At 44.6% G+C, this 20940-nt stretch overlaps 1 protein-coding gene across 2 annotated transcripts in view; it reads right to left on the bottom strand.

Moving 5' to 3' along the window:
* The window catches only part of LOC141100253 (zinc metalloproteinase-disintegrin-like MTP4), an 88306-nt gene extending 74878 nt beyond the window's left edge, over positions 1–13428 (bottom strand). For both annotated transcript variants that reach the window (XM_073588582.1, XM_073588583.1), the window contains exons 1-2: positions 13309–13428; positions 6574–6656 (exon numbers count right to left, since the gene is read on the bottom strand). In XM_073588582.1, the coding sequence (XP_073444683.1) occupies positions 6574–6656; positions 13309–13360 (135 nt within the window). In that variant the 5' untranslated portion in view covers positions 13361–13428. The remainder of the gene's footprint in view (positions 1–6573; positions 6657–13308) is intronic.
* Between the last annotated feature and the right edge of the window lie 7512 nt (positions 13429–20940).

Here is a 20940-nt window from a genome sequence, read left to right as displayed (position 1 = left end):
TTTGAAAAGTTGAAAAATGTAAGTGCAATGTGTAGTTGCACAAGAAATATGTGACTTTTGGTGTTTTCAAGCAAATTTGAGACACCTATTCATAAATGGGCAAAGATAAGGATGAGTTGGGGAAAACAGTGCTTGTCTAGGCCTTGACTTGAGTAATATTTCTGGACAGTTGCACGGAAGCACACGCTACTGATAAGATGTGCTGAATTAATTAGGTGGTCTGTGCCTCTTAATGATTTAAGCTCATCTTATTCCTGCACTCCCCTCATTAAGACTGGAGTACAACACGCCAGTATTAACTAATCAACACACTAGTGTTTCATTTGATGGGCAAAAAGTTCGGTTTTAGTGTCATCTTAGTAGAGAAATGTCTTCCTTCTTTTTGAGGTTTCTGCCACATGCTGTTTATCCAACTCCAAATCTATTTTCTTATGGCTTTCTTTAAAGCACCATTCCAGTATCTATTTTTATTTCAGTGCTGCAGTGGTGAGACTAATGTACCGTAACTAATTTGCCCCTAGTAATATAATTAACAGCTGCTGTCTTCAGCTCTTCCCAGTGCCAATCCGGTCAAGCTTTGCAATCTTGTCACCACAACCTCCTACTTACCGTAAGTCACAACTAACGGGCAGAAGCTCTAAATGTAAGTCTGAGAGCCTCATTCTGGGTCTCATAGACTTACATTGAGTTGTGACTTCATGATGAGTCAGCAAACACTGGAGCAACCCAGCAGGTCACAACCTGCAGAAGATTATCGAAGTGGCACCTGTCACGTGGACCCGTCCTGTGTGACGCGACCCGCAGGCCGGTAACTGAAGCAACAAGACGCGGCACGTGAAGCTGTCCTGTGTGACATGGCCCGCAGGCCGGTAACTGTAAACAACAAGACAAGGGGGAGGGAAAACAGTTACAACGGTTTGCCCTGCGATAGGGAAAGGGGATGTGGAGACCTCCTGCACTCCCCTGAGTCACTGTCCCTAATGCTCCTAACATTCCCTATGCCGGTTCCGCACTGGGCGCCGCTCAGGATACCTGTCGCCCTAGCACACCCTACACCTATCCCTTGTTAGGGAGCTGGGTGGAGCAGGCACTGGCCACACCGCTGTACTAATACAAATGAAGGGAAAACACAAACAGGGGAACACCACTTAGCTTTACTCTGTGCACTTGCTCCTGGCAACAGAGTCCACCACCAGAATGCAGCTCTCCTCCTGAAACGCTGCCACCAAGCTCCGTCAGAGCTACAAGGAAATCCCCTATGACTTCTTCCACACCAGGGCTAAGACAATGGTGCAAGGAACGTTCTCCAGCTCCTTCCTCCACCAAGGATGGTTGAAATGAATACTATCACCAATGCTGATTGCCACACCTGTGACTCTTTTATAGCAGAGCCAGCAATCACACCTGAATAATAAATGTGCACTTAACTACAGAAACAGTGCAATGATGCTCACCACCACCGGGGGCAAACTTAGAACAAACGACACCACAGTGCAATAATCCAAATGGCCACTGGGGGCAAAAACCTCTCCAAGCACAGCTTGAGAAAAAAAAAGGTTACCTGTGCTTTTATCTGTCCTGATCCCGCATGGATCATGACAGTACCCTCCCCTTAATGAGGGGCCTCTGGCCCCTCAAGACCGCTCCCCATCAGGGAACCACCTACAGCGGGGACGCCCAGAGTTCACCCCAGCAACTACCTGCACGTCAGGTTGATGACAAACGAGCCCGCTGGTATTGGCAACGTTTCTGGAGGCACCACACATCTCCGAAGCGCTAACCTGGGGAACGAGTTGTGTGTGTGAATGTTTGGTATAAGCTGGTAACACTCCACAACACACTTCCACTGGATGTTTTTTGGTGGCCACCCATACACGCTCGTTCACACACAGGTCCGGACCTGAACGTTTATTGTCACTCTTTCGTTTGTCACCATTTGGAGAACTCTTTCTGGGATTGACAACAGAGGCATCCCCCTGTGTCACCACACTCACACCCCTGCACTTCACCAAGGGGTAGACCACCCTCCAACCCCTACCACCACGAGGTTTGCGCCTCCCAGGGTTGGCCAATGGCGAGGGTTGAGACTTGCCCCTACTCTCCTGCAGCACATCTGCTGCTCTCAACGGAGAGGAAGGGGTCCGTTGAAGAGAGAAGGCAGAGACAGTAGTTCCCAGGCAGCAGCCCTCACACGACTGCCCCCTGCTGACCACTTCACTTGCCCGCCAATCTATCACCTCCGGTACGCCGCCAGCCAACACCTCTGCTGACATAGTACCTTGGGAGGGCAAAATGGAGGAAATGTATACTCCCTGGTCGCCTCCCTTGTGACTTCTCAGATGGCACAGATAATTGGGCGCGCAATGGGCAAGCCTTCAAGACATGACCAGTCTGCCCACAGTAAAAACATGCCAACACCACTCCCCGAACCGTAGGCAGCTCCGTACACAAACTAGCTCCTCCTACTTGCATAGGTTCGTTTGGAGACTTGGCATAAACTGTGCAGGCTCTCATAAAATGGCCAGGCTTCCCACAGGAAAAGCATACCCCCCCACCACGACGAGCCGCAGACACGCCCTTTTTTGAATCAACAACACCGGGCTGTCTGGGTTCCTCCGTCCGCACTGGTGGGTCATCCTTCCTAGCGAGGACATCAGGGGGCACTTTTTGTATATGTCTTTCCCTGAGGCGTCTATCCACCCGGATGGCAAGGGACATGGCGGCCTCCAGCGACCTGGGGGTGGCGTACTGCACCAGAGTATCCTGCAACTTTGGAGACAAACCCTGCACAAATTGACACCTAAGTGCAGGGTCATTCCACTGAGTGTTAGTGGCCCACCTCCTAAACTCTGAGCAGTGCTCCTCAGCAACCCGGGCTCCCTGTTTACACCTACGGATCCGAGATTCCGCCAGGGCGACGCCATCAGGATCCCCATACACAAGCGCCAAAGCCGCAAAAAACTCATCCACGGACACCAATAATGGAGAATCCTCCAGTAGGGAGAAGGCCCAGGATTGGGGATCCCCTTTAAGAAGGGACATAATGATTCCCACCCGTTGCTCTTCACTCCCTGATGAACGAGGGCGCAGCATGAAATATAATTTGCAGGCTTGTTGGAACATCAAGAATTGATCTCTCCCTCCAGAAAATCTGTCAGGGAGGGATATCTTGGGTTCTGGCTGAGCCTGTTCCTGAACCAAGCCCCCAGAGCCCACCAACAGCCGAAGCTGCCGCACCAACCCTCCGCACAGCCCACTAATCTCATTAGTAAGGATCTGCAGCATTTGGGCAAAGGGCTGAACTGGGTCCATGGCTCAGCAGAAAAAAAGTTGTCGGTTGGTGATAATGTCACGTGGACCCGTCCTGTGTGACGCGACCCGCAGGCCGGTAACTATAAACAACAAGACGCGGCATATGCTACAGTCCTGTGTGACACGGCCCACAGGCCGGTAACTGTAAACAACAAGACAAGGGGGAGGGAAAACAGTTACAATGGTGGGCCCTGCGATAGGGAAAGGGGATGTGGACACCTCCTGCACTCCCCTGAGTCAGTGTCCCTAACGTTCCTAACGTTCCCTATGCCGGTTCCGCACCGGGCGCCGCTCAGGATACCTGTCGCCCTAGCACACCCTACACCTATCCCTTGCTTGGGAGCTGGGTGGCGCAGGCACTGGTCCCACCACTGTACTAATACACATGAAGGGAAAACACAAACAGGGGAACACCACTTAGCTTTACTCTGTGCACTTGCTCCTGGCAACAGAATCCACCAGCAGAATGCAGCTCTCCTCCTGAAACACTGCCACCAAGCTCTGTCAGAGCTACAAGGAAATCCCCTATGACTCCTTCCACACGAGGGCTAAGACAGTGCTGCAAGGAACGTTCTCCAGCTCCTTCCTCCACCAAGGATGGTTGAAATGAACACTATCATCAAGACTGATTGCCACACCTGTGACTCTTTTATAGCAGAGCCAGCAATCACACCTGAATAATAAATGTGCACTTAACTAAAGAAACAGAGTGCAATGACGCTCACCACCACCGGGGGCAAACTTAGAACAAACAACACCACAGTGCAATAATCTAAATGGCCACCGGGGGCAAAAACCTCTCCAAGCACAGCTTAAGAAAAAAAAAAGGTTACCTGTGCTTTTATCTGTCCTGATCCCGCATGGATCATGACAGCACCAATAAAAGATGAAGACGACGACTGGTAAGTATACTACCAGAGGCAAAGAACTTAGTGTGCACATATCCCAAAAGCTCTGCAAAAGACTAAGGCCCAGATTTATTAAGATGCTCCTGATTTATGATGGTGTGTACACCTCTCCACCATCTGTAGCGTATGATGAGTGATGTGCGAATCCACGCCCATTTTAGTGGAGTTGGGAGAAACTGGTGTGAAGACGCCAAAAGCTGCAAGATTTTTACACAACTCCTTGTTGCGCTAAAATGTAACAACTTTTCAAAGCTTTTACCCAACTTTTTTGGGTGGAAATGCTTTGATAAGTCTTGGCTTCAGTGTGCACACCCCCTTAGAGGTTTCATAGCAAAGGGAGTGAATATATATTATATGCGCTCACAACCTTTATGTTTTTAGTTTTTTACTTTTTAAATAAGACATTTTTCAGTCCATTAGAACAGATTGGACTATGTCATCAGGTCCATTAAAAGAAATCTAAACTTAAAATTCATTTTATTCCCGGTTGTGACTAATGCAACTAAAGAGGAAAAACATCAAGTATACCATTGTACATTACTGCAGACAAATCAAAGTAGCAATCAAAGTAGCAGATGATGTGTCCTTTGTGACCACATAAGTTCTACTCCCCTACAGCCCATGATAGATAGTTAGATAGATAGAGAGATATATGTGATAGATAAATATATAGATACAGTTGCGCTCAAAAGTTTACATACCCCAGCAGAATTTTTTCTTTCTTGGCCTTTTTTAAGAGAATATGAATGATAACACCAACATTTTTTCTCCACTCATGGTTAGTGGTTGGGTGAAGCCATTTATTGTCAAACTACTGTGTTTTTTCTTTTTAAATTATAATGACAACCCAAAACATTCCCTGTGTATTGCCCCCTCTTAACATCAATGACAGCATGAAGTCTTTCATAGTAGTTGTAGATGAGGTTCTTTTTTTTCCTCAGATGGTAAAGCTGTCCACTCTTCTTGGCAAAAAGCCTCCAGTTCCTTTAAATTCCTGGGCTGTCTAGCATGAACTGCGCGCTTGAGATCTCCCCAGAGTGACTCAATGATATTGAGGTCTGGAGACTGAGATGGCCACTCCAGAACCTTCACTTTGTTCTGCTGTAGCCAATGACAGGTCGACTTAACCTTGTGTTTTGGATCGTTGTCATGTTGGAATGTCCAAGTACGTCCCATGCGTAGCAGTATTTGCTGATAACGTGCTGCATTCAACTTTCCTTCAACTTTGACCAAGTTTCCTGTGCCTTTGTAGTTCACACATCCCCAAAACATCAGCGATCCACTTCCATGCTTTACAGTAGGAATAGTGTTCCTTTCATCATAGGCATTGTTGACCTCTTTCCAAATGTAACATTTATGGTTGTGGCCAAAAAGTTCAATTTTGGTCTCATCACTCCAAATTACTTTGTTCCAGAAATTTTGAGGCTTGTCTCTGTGCTGTTTTGCATACTGTAGGTGAGATACTTTGTAGCATTTGAGATACTTTGTAGCATTTGGGCAGTAATGGCTTTCTTCTGGCAACTCGGCCTTGCAGTCCATTTTTCTTCAAGTGCCTCCTTATCGTGCGTCTTGAAACAGCCACACCGCTTGTTTTCAGAGAGTCCAGTATTTCAGCTGAAGATTTTTGTGGGTTTTTCTTTGCATCCCAAACATTTTTCCTGGCAGTTGTGGACGACATTTTTCTTGGTCTAACTGACCGTGGTTTTGTTTTTACAGAGCCCCTGATTTTCCATTTGCTAATCACAGTTTGAACACTGCTGACTGGCATTATCAATTCCTTGGATATCATTTTGTATTCCTTTCCTGTTTTATACAGTTCAACTACCTTTTCTCATAGATCCGCTGACAATTCTTTTGCTTTCTCCATGACTCACAATCCAGAAACGTCAGTGGCTGGATGAAAGATGCAAGAGTCTGTCTGGATCCCAGAAACTCACTCAGGTTTTATGCACACACACTGATTACAAGCAAACAGGTCACAGGTGAGGATGTTACCTTTAGTAGCCAGTCAAAGCCATTTGTGGCAGCTTCTGTGGCAGCTTCTGTGGATGTTATCAGGCCAAAATCACCAAAGTATATAAACTTTTGATCAGGGTCATTTGGATGTTTTGGGTTGTCATTGTGATTGAAAAAGAGAAAACACAGTAGTTTGACAATAAATGGCTTCACCCAACCACTAAATATGAGTGGAGAAAAAGGTTTGGTGCTATCATTCATTTTCTCTGAAAAAAGGCCAAGAAAGCAAAAATTCTGCCGAGGTATGTAAACTTTTGAGCACAACTGTAGATAGATACATAGATAGCTCGAAACTATATTCACTGAAATATTTCCTAAACACGTGAGAGTACTGTACCTGTATGTCTCTCTTGTAATGTGCATGTAGTTTCCGAGGGAAGACCACCTCATATTTCTGCCCGTCTGGAACTTCACTAAAGCCTGCAAGAAATGACCATGGAATTATTGATATCATTCGATCAGAATATACACGGATTCTATGGTTTTAGGTAACTAACATGTAATTATTTTGAAATATAACTTTCTTTTACTTCATTACCATTTTCAAGACGTCTGGGACAAAAAATCTTCAAGTTTCAGCCAATCAGAAAACAAAACATTATCATGGTATAATGACACGTAATGCACCAATCTTATAATTTCCAAGATCTCCACTTTTTGATAGGAAAAAAACTTAACTATGGTGTTAATGAAAGAAAACAATTTTCTTTACATCTAGTGCTGAGGATACAGGGCAAAAAAGTGTAGAGCAGCACGAAGATCATAATAAGGCATCGTGGATTTACATCCATTTGTCATCAATGTGTTCGCATTGCGACTAGAGTCCAGCTGGGATTCGCAGGTCACAACTTTACTTACTTAGACTTAATCTATGTTCATAGGCATTTTTTGGGCAGGGTAGGGAGAAGTCGCAACTTTACATGTCACTTGACAGCCAGTCACAAACAATGACTGAAATATTTAGGGCTGCTCGACTTGTCTGAGAATTATTGTGTATTTTCTTTAAAAGTTAATTTTTGCCATGTTGTTTGGCTTTATGTTGATCCCCATGTATTTGCGCACCTATAGCCCTGGTATTATAAAGATGTACATGGCGATGCTACTAGACCCGGCTGCCACTGTCAATAAACAAAAGTAAGCCCAGCTTCATTGTGACCAGCTTGCAGAAAGAGGTGCTGAGGTCAGACATGTTGATGGTGAAGTTTGTGGTGCTGACGTTGCGTTAAGTTAGTTTTTGAAAGAGGCCATTTGAAGTTTTAAGTAAAAGAGTTTGGTGCAAGCAATGAAGCCTGCTAAGATTCGGTAAGTAACTTAGGCTTGAGCACAGCCATAATGTCATGTGAGAGTGCATTGTAGGCAGAATGATGGAGAATCAGATATGGTGGTCCAGTGGAGCTACTGTAAAACTATTGGCCAGAACTGATTCACTGTTGAGACTCTGTAGTCCAAAGTGCACCAATTGTCGCTGGGAAAGTTGATGGTATCAGCAAAGTCGTTACTGGGTCAGAGTGAGCGGCAGAAATGCAAGCCCAGAATTAGAAAGTGATTATAGGATAGTGAGAGCCTAGAGAGGACTATTGAGAGGACTGTCCATTCACGTCTGGTGCATATAAGCTGGTGTGGTCAATAGGAACAGTGATAAGCCAATTGGGTTCTTGGACGATAAGCCAAATGGTAAAGATGAATCCCTGTAAAGTAAACTTGACTGTATGTGAAGTTACTGCAGTTATGGTACTTGTGAAGGATGACACCGGAGAGATCACGCAGAATCCCACTGCAGCCATCACATGTGATGAACCCGCACCTCCCCACCCTGCCTGACGTCACTGTTACGACGGAGGGATCACGCAGTACAGTCTCCTCACTTGCACTAACGTGACGTTCAGCACCCCCTGGAGACACGCAAGGTCAGCTTGGCACAGTTTTACACAGATATTTCCTGTCCACACAGGCCCAGGGAGGGAGAGGATGTGGCCCACACAGTTGTTTGACGTGGCACCACACTCACTCACAACCCTGACAGGCTTAGATCCCCCTTTCACTAGCACCAATGAAACAGAGCGCTTCTAGCATGGTAGGACTGCCACCAGTTCCTCATTAGATATAAGCCAGGTCCATTAACAGGATTATATAGGGCCAGAAACCAGCCCCGGTAGCATGGAAAGTTAAAACCGAGAACACGGACGTGTGGATTTGTGAATCGAGGTAAAAGAGCAGACTAAGGTTAAATTATATATTTATTCGCCTTAAGGGCACACTAGACAATACCATCAACTACTTAACCCTTTAGCATCCAATGATGGACAGAGTCCGTCATTGGACACCTCCCCCTGTTTGGTGAGGGCTCCGGCGATCAGCCCGCACCTTTTCCGGCACATGACAGCAGATCTGTACAGCTGACATATGCTCGGAACAGCCGCGGGTGGAATTGCGATTCACCCTCGGCTGTTAACATGTTAGATGCCGCTGTTAAACTCGGACCATCCCTCTGGGGTCAGGGGCTGAGCTGCACTCACCCACAGAAACGTAGGCCGCGAGCGACCCAGATACGTTGGATCCTTCCGCAGGGACACCTGTGCTGTCCACTGGTAGATAGAGCTCCAGCTCATTCTCTGTTTCCGGCAACGGTTCCTTCAGGGCGGATCCCAGTTCCAGTCTCCGCTGAACTAAAAGCAAAGGTTCCGGTCTCCAGGGTTCCCCTGCCTGACGTCATGCCAATGGTTCCGCCTCCAAAGAACGTTGATACGATGGCTCCACTGATTGTTCCTGCTTCAGAGGATGTCGGAGCACCGACTCCACACTCAAGGGCTCCGGTCCTCGGGACGCTTCAATTACTTCCCACTGTCTGGCGGGCCGGGTTCTTCCTTCTAGGCCCCACCCATTTCCAGGTGGGGACGCCTCCTACATCTCAACCCATTTGCTGGAATTTTGTAGGGGAGGGCGAGGCAGTCTTTTCTTCATCCGCACACATCACCCAGCAGGGGCGGACCCTAGGAGGACAGCAGGAGGATTTTGGTGCCTTTTTAGAGCGGCTACGCACACGAAGGGTGAGGTTCTTGTTGTTGTCTTCTTCTTCATTGCCATTTCCTGCCAATTCCACAGCCGCCATCTTAGTCACAATAATGGTGTCAGACTTTCTCACATAATAAGTTAAGTCCAACTTGGTAGTCAAGTCCGGTGTTGTCACAGAATCTTTAGCAGTCAAATCCAGTGTTTCATCAATGTTCACAAAATCTTCTTTCAATTCTCTAAACACAGCAACCACTTGCTCCTTTTCCTTGTCATCTTTCAGGGGGACAGCAGTTGCATACACAACATCTTTAACTCTTTTCTTCGCGGGTTCTCCACATTGCGTGGTAGTCGCATCCTGCTGACTACGCCAAATGTAAGGGTCGGCCAGGACTGTAGTCGTGGCCATGGATGCTAAAGCATCGGTGTCCAGACCTTCCCTCAGAGAAAAGTAGTCCAATATTCAGCATATCAGTATCTCCAGATTTGGGTCCCTCTGGGCACTTCCCAAGCAGCGATAGCCCCTCTCTTAGCTGACTCCCAGTAACTGAGACACAGTCCATGGTAACTTGAATGATTTCTTTACTGACAACTTCACACAACATATCCACAGTTGGCACATCATTTATAACACATCCTTCTTCACATGCTTCCTCAGCTTTATCATACTTTGCTGGCACTTTCACACGGCACGTACCCGGAACGGACCACCTTAGACTTCTTCCCAGCTTCCTCCTGGCCGTACTTTGCCAAGATGACAATTCCTTCTGTCTATTTCGCCCCAGACTTGAGATCAACAGTCACTTGGATTAGTTGCCTCTGGAAAAGCATCCAACCCATCTGTACTGCTCCCTGTGAAGCTACAGCATCCTTCTGTTCCTCACTCCCTGTTTCTGGTTGCTTCTCAGCCCATCCGACTCTGGTCCTAAGAGTGTCCGCCCAGGCAATGAGTTGCCACATCTTATCTGCTGTTCTGGCTCACTGTACTAATGTCCAATAGCTGTGGATAACTGGGACTTTCACTACTTAATGTTGCATGGTTGTCGAGCCGTCCTGGGCCTATAGCCCATATGGACACTTCGGGCGCCCTGGACCCGTCTGAACTAACTTCCTTCTAGCCTAGCCTTAGCTCCCGGCAGCCCCTCCTACACTTAACCTTATCTTGCTAAGAAGAACTCTATGTTCTAAAGTGACCCCCTCTAGTGTCCAACGGATGTACTACACTTTCCCTATCTAAAATATAGTATTGTACAACGGAACACAACACATTTACAGGAAATGGTAACACATATAAAAGTGTGGCAATACCATCGATTCTGGGTGGTAATACATGACGACATGTAGCAGTACCACCGGATTACTATAAATACACGGTAGCAGCAATTACCTTACAACATAAAACATTAATAACTACTAAGGGAGGCAGAGCAAGGAAGTAGTATTATTTCACCCCCTTACACCTAATCCAAACCGACAATTGAGCACTCCACTAAGAGTCAGCCATTCAATGCCTGAATTCTTTGTAGTACTCGTCTGCATTACTACCTTAACTTAACACAACCTTTCTGTCCACCATAGCAATCCAGCCATGCCCATCATATAGGAGGCCAAGAACTGCATAAAAGAAGCCCACACAAAATGGTACAGGGGAATCTGAAGACAGGGAGAATATCCACAATTAAGGGGCCCCATAAGACCGAGAAATTATAAGTCCAAATCTTGGATATTTCTTTGCATTCTAATTATATAAACATTAGATTTTTTTGCAGACTACCCTTAAAGGTTACCTTATTTGAATAATTTCAATAATTTCACAAATCAATAGAGCAAATGAAACTAAGCAACTTTGTAAAATATCTTATCAGAGATATCAGATTTTTTTCATGAGTAAAATCAGAATTCAGGGAAGGCAGACAGATTTTCCCATCCATTGCTGAGATAGGAGATGACAGTTGGTGCTTTTAAAATTCTATTCTATGAAGAGGGAAGGAGCTAAAGGCAGACGCAGACATTCAGCTGCAAGTTCTGACACCACAATTACACTGTACTAACTGTCCTCTCATATCTCTGTAGCGTGGTGTGGGGTAGAAGCCGTGGGTGAGGCACTTGACTGTGGTGCACCGGCACGCTACATGAAAGTGGAGATCCTGGCTGGGTATGTGGACTTTTGCTGTGAGGGCCTTACACTCATGCAGGCCGCATGTAACCGGTTTGCCGGGACCAGATATTTCCCAGTTCAATGAGGGAGACCACTATTCAAAAATAAACTCTTTACTGAACGGCAGCTTGATAAGAATTATATACAAGAGATATCGGGCACAAAGTATTGTGAAAGTTTTCTTTACAACTTGTAGCATTTTCCACACAGTTTCCTTTCTCAGTAGCTTGCTCCAGAGCTCTTTATGTCCACTGTTTTGCCCTACTTCACCACAACCGAGCTTTACCACAACAATTCTGATCAACAAGTGTCATCTACTTGCTCGGCAGTTCCACGTCCTCTTTCCCCCTCAGCTTGCCAGTACGGCCGGTAAAGCTGACACTCTGGAACTAGCACCAGGGACACTCTACTCTTCTCACATACTCAGTCTTGTTTAGGCCTATTACCTTCCAGTTTTATAAGCTCAGGGTGTCGTGACTAGACATCCTCTCTTAGAACCTGTTTCCGGAGAATCGCTCTGTCTCCTAGTCCCTTGTAATCTGGAGCTCGCTATCTCTTCTCTTTGGTATCCACTCACTTAGGGTCACCCCAGAATGCGACAATGCTCATCTTGGACCGTTTGAGCCACTCTCCTTGCACTCCAGGCCCTATTTGATTCCCTGACAGGAAATTATCCCTTTCCCTGCAACTTGGCCACTTCGGGCTAGTCCCAAATATTAACTCTAACTTTTTCCTACAGTCAAATGACACATTATTAACTCATTACACTATTCACATTATACTAGATACTTCACATCACATCACAATAACATAATTGGTGTCTTCAGGAAAGGGAATGCTACAACAGCAGTCTACCTCCTTACGTCTCACTAATGTAAAAATCTGTATTCACTGAAGACAGATTTTACCTGTGAATTGAGAATTTTGAAAATGAAAGATCAGTCCAGGTGGATAAAGAAGCAGATTTCTCTGATATTATATATATATATTATATGTTATAGTACAAAATTTCTTATTTTCACATGTATTATTGATTTATGAAAAAATAAAATGAAGATCATTTTTTTCAACCTAAAGATGTTGAATGGGCAAAGGCCAGTTAGGCTTTACTCACCCACTTCAGGAGGTCCAGCGCTGCTTCTTCGCTATTGCCCCAGTGAGAGGCTGAAGAGGTTACGTCACATCTACAGTGCATGTGGCCCTTCGCAGTCAAACACTAGCCCAGCAGTGATGCCCATCTATGGTGTATATATAGCTGCACATATAGGCAGAGTGTTTAGTGTATTCCTCAGTGGTTAATTGAGACGAGTCATCATGAGACAACTACTCAAACTCCAAACCCGAGTGCTGAAGACTATTCCTCCCTTTTCTATGAAAAAAGTGAATGGCCATTTCCGTAGCACTGAGATTTTTCCGATATATCAGACAGTTAATAGATAAAAGTCATGAAATGAAAAGCACAAATATAAAAGGGACTGCCCAGGGAATGCACAGGGCCGCAAACATTTTGGGACAGCGGGTCGGTAACCTCCTCCCCTCGTAGACTACAGAGTCCGGTTCCAACTACAAGCGTTGCTTCCTCTACATTTACCCCTGTGGCCACTCCAGAAAAGGTAGGCACCAGTGGAATATCTGGACATAACAGAAAATGTTACTTAGATTGGTTAATAAGAGAAGACTAAAACTCAAACACAGTCACTCCTAGAAATAAAGTGAAACCAGTCATCGTGATGGTAGCGTGAAAAGAGGAAGGCACCTGAGCACTCACTTCTATAATCAGAAAACCAGAAGAATAAACAGCTTCCGTTTCCAAAAATAAAAAGAATCATAAAAATCCAAACTGAGCACCTAGTGGACAAATCTTATGAACCTTGTTAGGACACTTGTTTCCTTGTAAGGACTTACCGCGACTCTGACTGATCAGCAGCACAAGCCCGGCCAGTGCCACTCCCAACATCGTTTCTATGCTGTCGGGACTCGCGGCTCAGAGGAACTAATGGCAGAGGAAGTGTGTGCAAGTCTTTAAATTCTGCATGCACAAGTGGATTTCTCAATAATGCTGTGTCTATTGAGAACGTGTCAAATTTACTTCCCAAATACCATATTAGGAGTGTTGTCAATTGTGACTGTTATCTCCTTTGCTCCTATAAACAGTAATTTTGGGGAAATTTTTCACCGTAGGTATGTGTAACATAACCGCAGACACCCTTATTTTTGTAGACTTGAACAGAAATATAGTAGCAGTCAATACCGAAGAAATGTGCTTATTACATTCAAACATAGAGACAAGTAAACTGCAAGGCAGGCACCCCTCCCATCGACCAGTGCCGTTTCACGTAAACACACGCTTCTTCAAGGCCCCCAAAGGGACAAGTTTTTGTTTTTTTTTGCAAACTGTTAATCTTAAAATGTTCGAATTTGCGTGAAACTGTGACTTTCAGGATCAATCCACTCTTTTCTATTCCTGGAAAAAAAGTTGGTGTGATTTCTGAAAACTTCACCCAAAATTGGACCTTTTGGGGTGGATCTGGAGGGCTGGTGTATGCCAAGAGGGGCTGGGACTGAACATCCCCAAAATTGTGGTCTACAATGCTGTTGTTTTTTGTGGCCCACATGAGGCACCAGGACCACGGTGAAACTGCTACCGCTGCATCCCCTATAACTACAGTTTTCGACATGTGAGTGCACACTGACAATGCTATGACAAGATTGCTTTACACAGTACTATGTGTGGTGCATGCATGTTAGCAAACTGCTGGTGACATAGGTCATGCGCTACATATCTGGGGGTCATAAGACACTCAAATTAAGAGATCTATAGAGCAGAGAGTAAGTAATAATCCTCGCCATTACTAATTGATTTGTATCTGTAATAAATTGGAATAATCTGCAATACCAGACACATCCATAGACAAAAATGGCGCTGCTTCTTATTCTGATCAACACAGCAAGTTTTTCCGGGATATGAATCATCTTTGCAAAAATCTACAGAACTCAATTCCGTAACAGGATTTATCCGGCACATAGTTGGGCAAGAAGTTTTGTACTTGTTGTTACATTTCATTGGAGAAGAATGATGACATTTCCTTTTTTTGATGATGCACAGTATAAAACTAAGGCACAGTCATACATCAAATCAAAAAGGTAATAGGAAAGATTGTTGCAGCAGAGGATAATTAAAATAAGACACTTGACCACCCAACACTGGTAATTGTCCAAGTCGGTTTTAATAAATATTTGTTCCTGCAGAAAATATGTGAATAAATTACTGTTACAATAGGGTGTATCCCTACACAGTCTCCACACTGATAAGACAGTACATGACAGTAGATCTGCCAATCATTATCCACTACATTCTTGTATATTAAAAAGACCCATGGGTGTTATTAAAATATGCTGCTCACCTATGGGATCACCGCCGCTCCGCCACATCACTGCCTGTCTCTACGTAGCCTTTTCTGCCAGGGAACATCACTTGACCACTGTAACCAATCGATGACTACTGATCACCTGCATCATTCACATTCTGGAGGAATGTGATGCTTCAGCCAATCATTTGATGTCTCCAGAAGGGGGCTGGAGGTGAGCGCAGCTTAGTGGAGGCCCCCGTGACTGCGCTGGGACAGGTAGGGTTTTTGGACAGGGTGGGCTTGGTTTGGATTGGTGGAGGCAGGATAGGGGAGGAGTGGTTACGGGTAAAAGGGAAAAAGTGCGGGAAAAACCGCATTCTGGCACAGGAAGACACCGGGAGCAGACCCACCCTCCCTTTTTTCTCGAGCCCCCCCCCCCCTTTTTTTGTTTTTTTTTGTTTTTTGTGCTGGGTCGGGGAGTTAAGTTGGATTACAGTGGGGGGGCCGGGACAACGGGGTCTTGGTAATTTTTAGTGTGGAAGTTGATTCATCACAGTGGCAAGGTTGGCGGGGGTGGGGTTCTTGGAGTTCCTTAAAAAGAAATTGTAGGTAAAATTCCGGACCGTTAAATTGTGTGGGTGATCTGGTATTTGGTTATGGGCTCTGGACGGGGTTTTACCCCGGGAGCTGTTTGGTGGTTGGCCTTCCCGGAATGGGATTTATGATGCCCTCGAGCTGGTAGTGTACGGCTGAGGGTAACGTGGCGGTTGAAGTTCTCGTTGGACATTTTGCCAAATATTAAGCCAGATCTTTTATGGGCTCCAAGAACCCTCCCCTTCATGTCATTTAATATGGCATATTTAACCCCTTCACCCCCCAAGGGTGGTTTGCACGTTCATGACCGGGCCAATTTTTACAATTCTGACCACTGTACCTTTATGAGGTCATAACTCTGGAACGCTTCCATGGATCCCGGTGATTCTGACATTGTTTTCTCGTGACATATTGTACTTCATGTTAGTGGTAAAATTTCATTCAAATAACTTGCATTTATTTGTGAGAAAAACAGAAATTTGGCGAAAATTTTGAAAATTTCGCAATTTTCCAACTTTGAATTTTTATGCCCTTAAATCACAGAGATACGGCACACAAAAAACTTGATAACTAACATTTCCAACATGTTTACTTTACATCAGCACAATTTTGGAACCAAAATTTTTTTTTGTTAGGAAGTTATAAGGGTTAAAAGTTGACCAGCGATTTCTCATTTTTACAACACCATTTTATTTTTAGGACCACATCACATTTGAAGCCACTTTGAGGGGTCTATATGATAGAAAATACCCAAAAGTGACACCATTCTAAAAACTGAACCCCTTAAGGTGCTCAAAACCACATTCAAGAAGTTTATTAACCCTTTAAGTGCATCACAGGATTTTTTTTTAATATTTAAAAAAAATGAACATCTAACTTTTTTTCACAAAAAAAATACTTCAGGTTTGATTTTTTTTATTTTACCAAGGGTAACAGGAGAAATTGGACTGCAAAAGTTATTGTGCAATTTGTCCTGAGTACGCTGATACCTGATTTGTGGGGGGGAACAACTGTTTCGGCGCATGGCAGAGCTCAGAATGGAAAGAGCGCCGTTTGACTTTTTCAATGCAAAATTGGCTGGAATTCAGATCGGACGCCATGTCACGTTTGGAGAGTCCCTGATGTACCTAAACAGTGGAAACCCCCTACAAGTGACCCCATTTTGGAAACTAGACCCCCCAAGGAACTTAGCTAGATATGTGGTGAGAACTTTGAACCCACAAAGGCTTTACAGAAGTTTATAACGTACAGCGGTACAATTAAAAAAATCATATTTTTTCCACAAAAATGATCTTTTCACCCTCAATTCTTATTTTTCCAAGGGTAACAGGACCCTAAAAGTTATTGTGCAATTTGTCCTGAGTACGCAGATACCCCACATGTGGGGGTAAACCACTATTTGGGCGCATGGCAGAGCTCGGAAGGGAAGCAGCGCCATTTGACGTTTTTGGCTGGAATTGAGATCGGACACCATGTCGCGATTGGAAAACCCCTGATGTACCAAAACAGTGGAAACCCCCCACAAATGACACCATTTTGGAAACTAGACCCCCTAAGGAACTTATCTAGATGTGTGGTGAGCACTTTGAACCCCCCAGTGCTTCACAGAAGTTTATAACGCCCGGGCGTGAAAATAAAAAATTCGTATTTTTTCCACAAACATGATCTTTTAGTCACCATTAGTGTTGAGCATTCCGATACCGCAAGTATCGGGTATCAGCCGATACTTGCTGTATCGGAATTCCGATACCGACTTCCGATATTTTTTCAATATCGGAAGTCGGCATCGGAATCGGAAGTTCAAGGTTGATTGACAGCCTGACGTCATCATGATGCGCGGTGTGTGCGCATCATGATGCGCCGTCATTTCGGGCCTTCCGGGGGTCTCTGCCGGCCTGCCGGGGGGCTGTGCCGGCCTGCCGGGGGGCTGTGTGGACTGCCCGGGGTCTGTACCGGCCTGCCGGGGGGCTGTGCCGGCCTGCCGGTGGTCTGTGCACCCTGTGGGGGTCTGTACCGGCCTGCCGGGGGGCTGTGCCGGCCTGCCGGTGGTCTGTGCACCCTGTGGGGGTCTGTACCGGCCTGCCGGGGGGCTGTGCCGGCCTGCCGGTGGTCTGTGCACCCTGTGGGGGTCTGTGCCGGCCTGCCGGGGGGCTGTGCTGATGTCCGGGGGTCTGTGCAAGCATCGTCCGATGGGACTACAAGTCCCATCTGGCGATGCCTGCTACATGACAGTGATTGACACATTAGCCAATGATGGGACAGTAGTAGTCCCATCATCCGGCTAATGTGTTAAATGTTAAAAAAAAAAAAAAATACTACATACATACTACATGCATGCTACATACATACTACATGCTACATACATACTACATACATACTACATATATACTACATGCATGCTACATACATACTACATATATACTACATACATACTGCATGCTACATACATACTACATACATACTACATACATACTACATACATACTACATACATACATGCTACATACATACTACATATATACTACATGCATGCTACATACATACTACATACATACTACATGCTACATACTACATACATACTACATACATACTACATACATGCTACATACATGCTACATACATACTACATATATACTACATGCATGCTACATACATACTGCATGCTACATACATACTACATGCATGCTACATACATACTACATGCTACATACATACTACATACATACTACATACATACCACATACATACTACATACATACTACATACATACTACATACATACTACATATATACTACATGCATGCTACATACATACTACATACATACTACATACATACTACATGCTACATACATACTACATATATACTACATGCATGCTACATACATACTGCATGCTACATACATACTACATACATACTACATGCTACATACATACCACATATATACTACATACATACTACATACAATACATTCATACAATACATACATAGACATACAGTACATATAACATAGAGTAACATACTTACCAATACTTGTCACATTGTTCCCCGAAGCCATTGTCATCTACGGAATAAATATTAACATAACAAACCACAAAAATACTCACCCACGATCCGAAGCAGTCCACGAGTGTGTCCCACGACGATCTTGGGTAGAGAACTGCAGCATCAGCATCGGAAATTCCCACGCAGCAATGGCATAAAGTGAGACTAGGGACTTTTTTTTTTTTTAAGTGGCGGAGGAATACAGTGCGGAAGGATACCTACCTTCCGTCATTGGATTCCTGCAGCCCGTAGAGAACGGCAGCAACAGCTGATGCTGCAGTTCTCTACCCAAGATCGTCGTGGGACACACTCGTGGACTGCTTCGGATCGTGGGTGAGTATTTTTGTGGTTTGTTATGTTAATATTTATTCCGTAGACGACAATGGCTTCGGGGAACAATGTGACAAGTATTGGTAAGTATGTTACTCTATGTTATATGTACTGTATGTCTATGTATGTATTGTATGAATGTATTGTATGTAGTATGTATGTAGTATATATGTGGTATGTATGTAGCATGTAGTATGTATGTAGTATGTATGTAGCATGCATGTAGCATGCAGTATGTATGTAGCATGCATGTAGTATATATGTAGTATGTATGTAGCATGTAGTATGTATGTAGTATGTATGTAGCATGTAGCATGCATGTAGTATGTATGTAGTATATATGTGGTATGTATGTAGCATGTAGTATGTATGTAGCATGCATGTAGTATATATGTAGTATGTATGTAGCATGTAGTATGTATGTAGTATGTATGTAGTATGTATGTGGTATGTATGTAGCATGTAGCATGCATGTAGTATGTATGTAGTATATATGTGGTATGTATGTAGCATGTAGTATGTATGTAGCATGCATGTAGTATATATATAGTATGTATGTAGCATATATGTAGTATGTATGTAGCATGTAGTATGTATGTATGTAGTATGTATGTAGTATGTATGTAGCATGTAGTATGTATGTAGCATGCATGTAGTATATATGTAGTATGCATGTAGCATGCAGTATGTATGTAGCATGCATGTAGTATATATGTAGTATGTATGTAGCATATATGTAGTATGTATGTAGTATGTATGTAGCATGCATGTAGTATATATGTAGTATGTATGTAGCATATATGTAGTATGTATGTAGCATGTAGTATATATGTAGTATGCATGTTGCATGCATGTAGTATATATGTAGTATGCATGTTGCATGCATGTAGTATATATGTAGTATGTATGTTGCATGTAGTATATATGTAGTATGTATGTTGCATGTAGTATATATGTAGTATGAATGTAGCATGTATGTAGTATGTAGTATGAATGTAGCATGTAATTTTTTTTTTTTTTGTACATTCAACACATTAGCCGGATGATGGGACTACTAGTGTCCCATCATTGGCTAATGTGTCAATCACTGTCATGGTAGCAGGCATCGCCCGATGGGACTTGTAGTCCCATCGGACGATGCCTGCACAGACCCCCGAAGCCTGCACAGCCCACCGGAGCCTGCACAGCCCCCCTGGCAGGCCGGCACAGCCCCCCGGCAGGCCGGCACAGCCCACCGGAGCCTGCACAGCCCCCCTGGCAGGCCGGCACAGCCCCCCGGCAGGCCGGCACAGACCACCGGAGCCTGCACAGACCCCCTGGCAGGCCGGCACAGCCCCCCGAAAGGCCCATACAGACCCCAGAGAGGCTGTACAAGGGAAAAACAGGATTTTTCTTATTCCGATACCGGAAGTCCCATAGACTTGAATGGGACTTCCGGTATCGGAATCGGCGATACCGATACTTTTTTTTAATATCGGCCGATCCATTCCGATCCGATACTTTGAAGTATCGGACGGTATCGCTCAACTCTAGTCACCATTTTTTTTATTTTCCCAAGGGTAACAGGAGAAGTTGGACCCCAAAATTTGTTGTCCAATTTGTCCCGAGTATGCTGATACCCCATATGTGGGAGAAAACTACTGTATGGGCACACGTCGGGGCTCGGAAGGGAAGCAGTGACGTTTTGGAATGCAGACATTGATGGAATGGTCTGCGGGTGTCATGTTGCCTTTGGAGAGCCCCTAATGTACCTAAACAGTGGAAACCCCCCACAAATGACCCCATTTTGAAAACTAGACCCCCCAAGGAACTTATCTAGATGTGAGGTGAGCACTTTGAACCCCCAAGGGCTTCACAGAAGTTTATAATGCCCGGGCATGAAAATAAAAAAATCGTATTTTTTCCACAAACATGATAAATTAGTCCCCAATTTTTTCATTTTCCAAGGGTAACAGGAGAAATTGGACCCTAAAAGTTGTTGTCCAATTTGTCATGAGTACGCTGACACCCCATATGTGTGAGAAAACTGCTGTATGGACACACGTCGGGGCTCGGAAGGGAAGCAGTGACGTTTTGGAATGCAGACTTTGATGGAATGGTCTGCGGGTGTCATGTACGTTTGGAGAGCCCCTGATGTACCTAAACTATTGAAACTCCCCACAAGTGACCCCATTTTGGACACTAGTCCCCCCACGGAACTTATCTAGATGTGTGGTGAGCA

This window comes from Dendrobates tinctorius, unplaced genomic scaffold, assembly GCF_039654945.1.
Source record: "Dendrobates tinctorius isolate UK_male_01 unplaced genomic scaffold, ASM3965494v1 ptg000104l, whole genome shotgun sequence".
In the NCBI taxonomy this organism is placed as follows: domain Eukaryota; kingdom Metazoa; phylum Chordata; class Amphibia; order Anura; family Dendrobatidae; genus Dendrobates; species Dendrobates tinctorius.
This window is presented reverse-complemented; position numbering and strand designations above follow the sequence as displayed.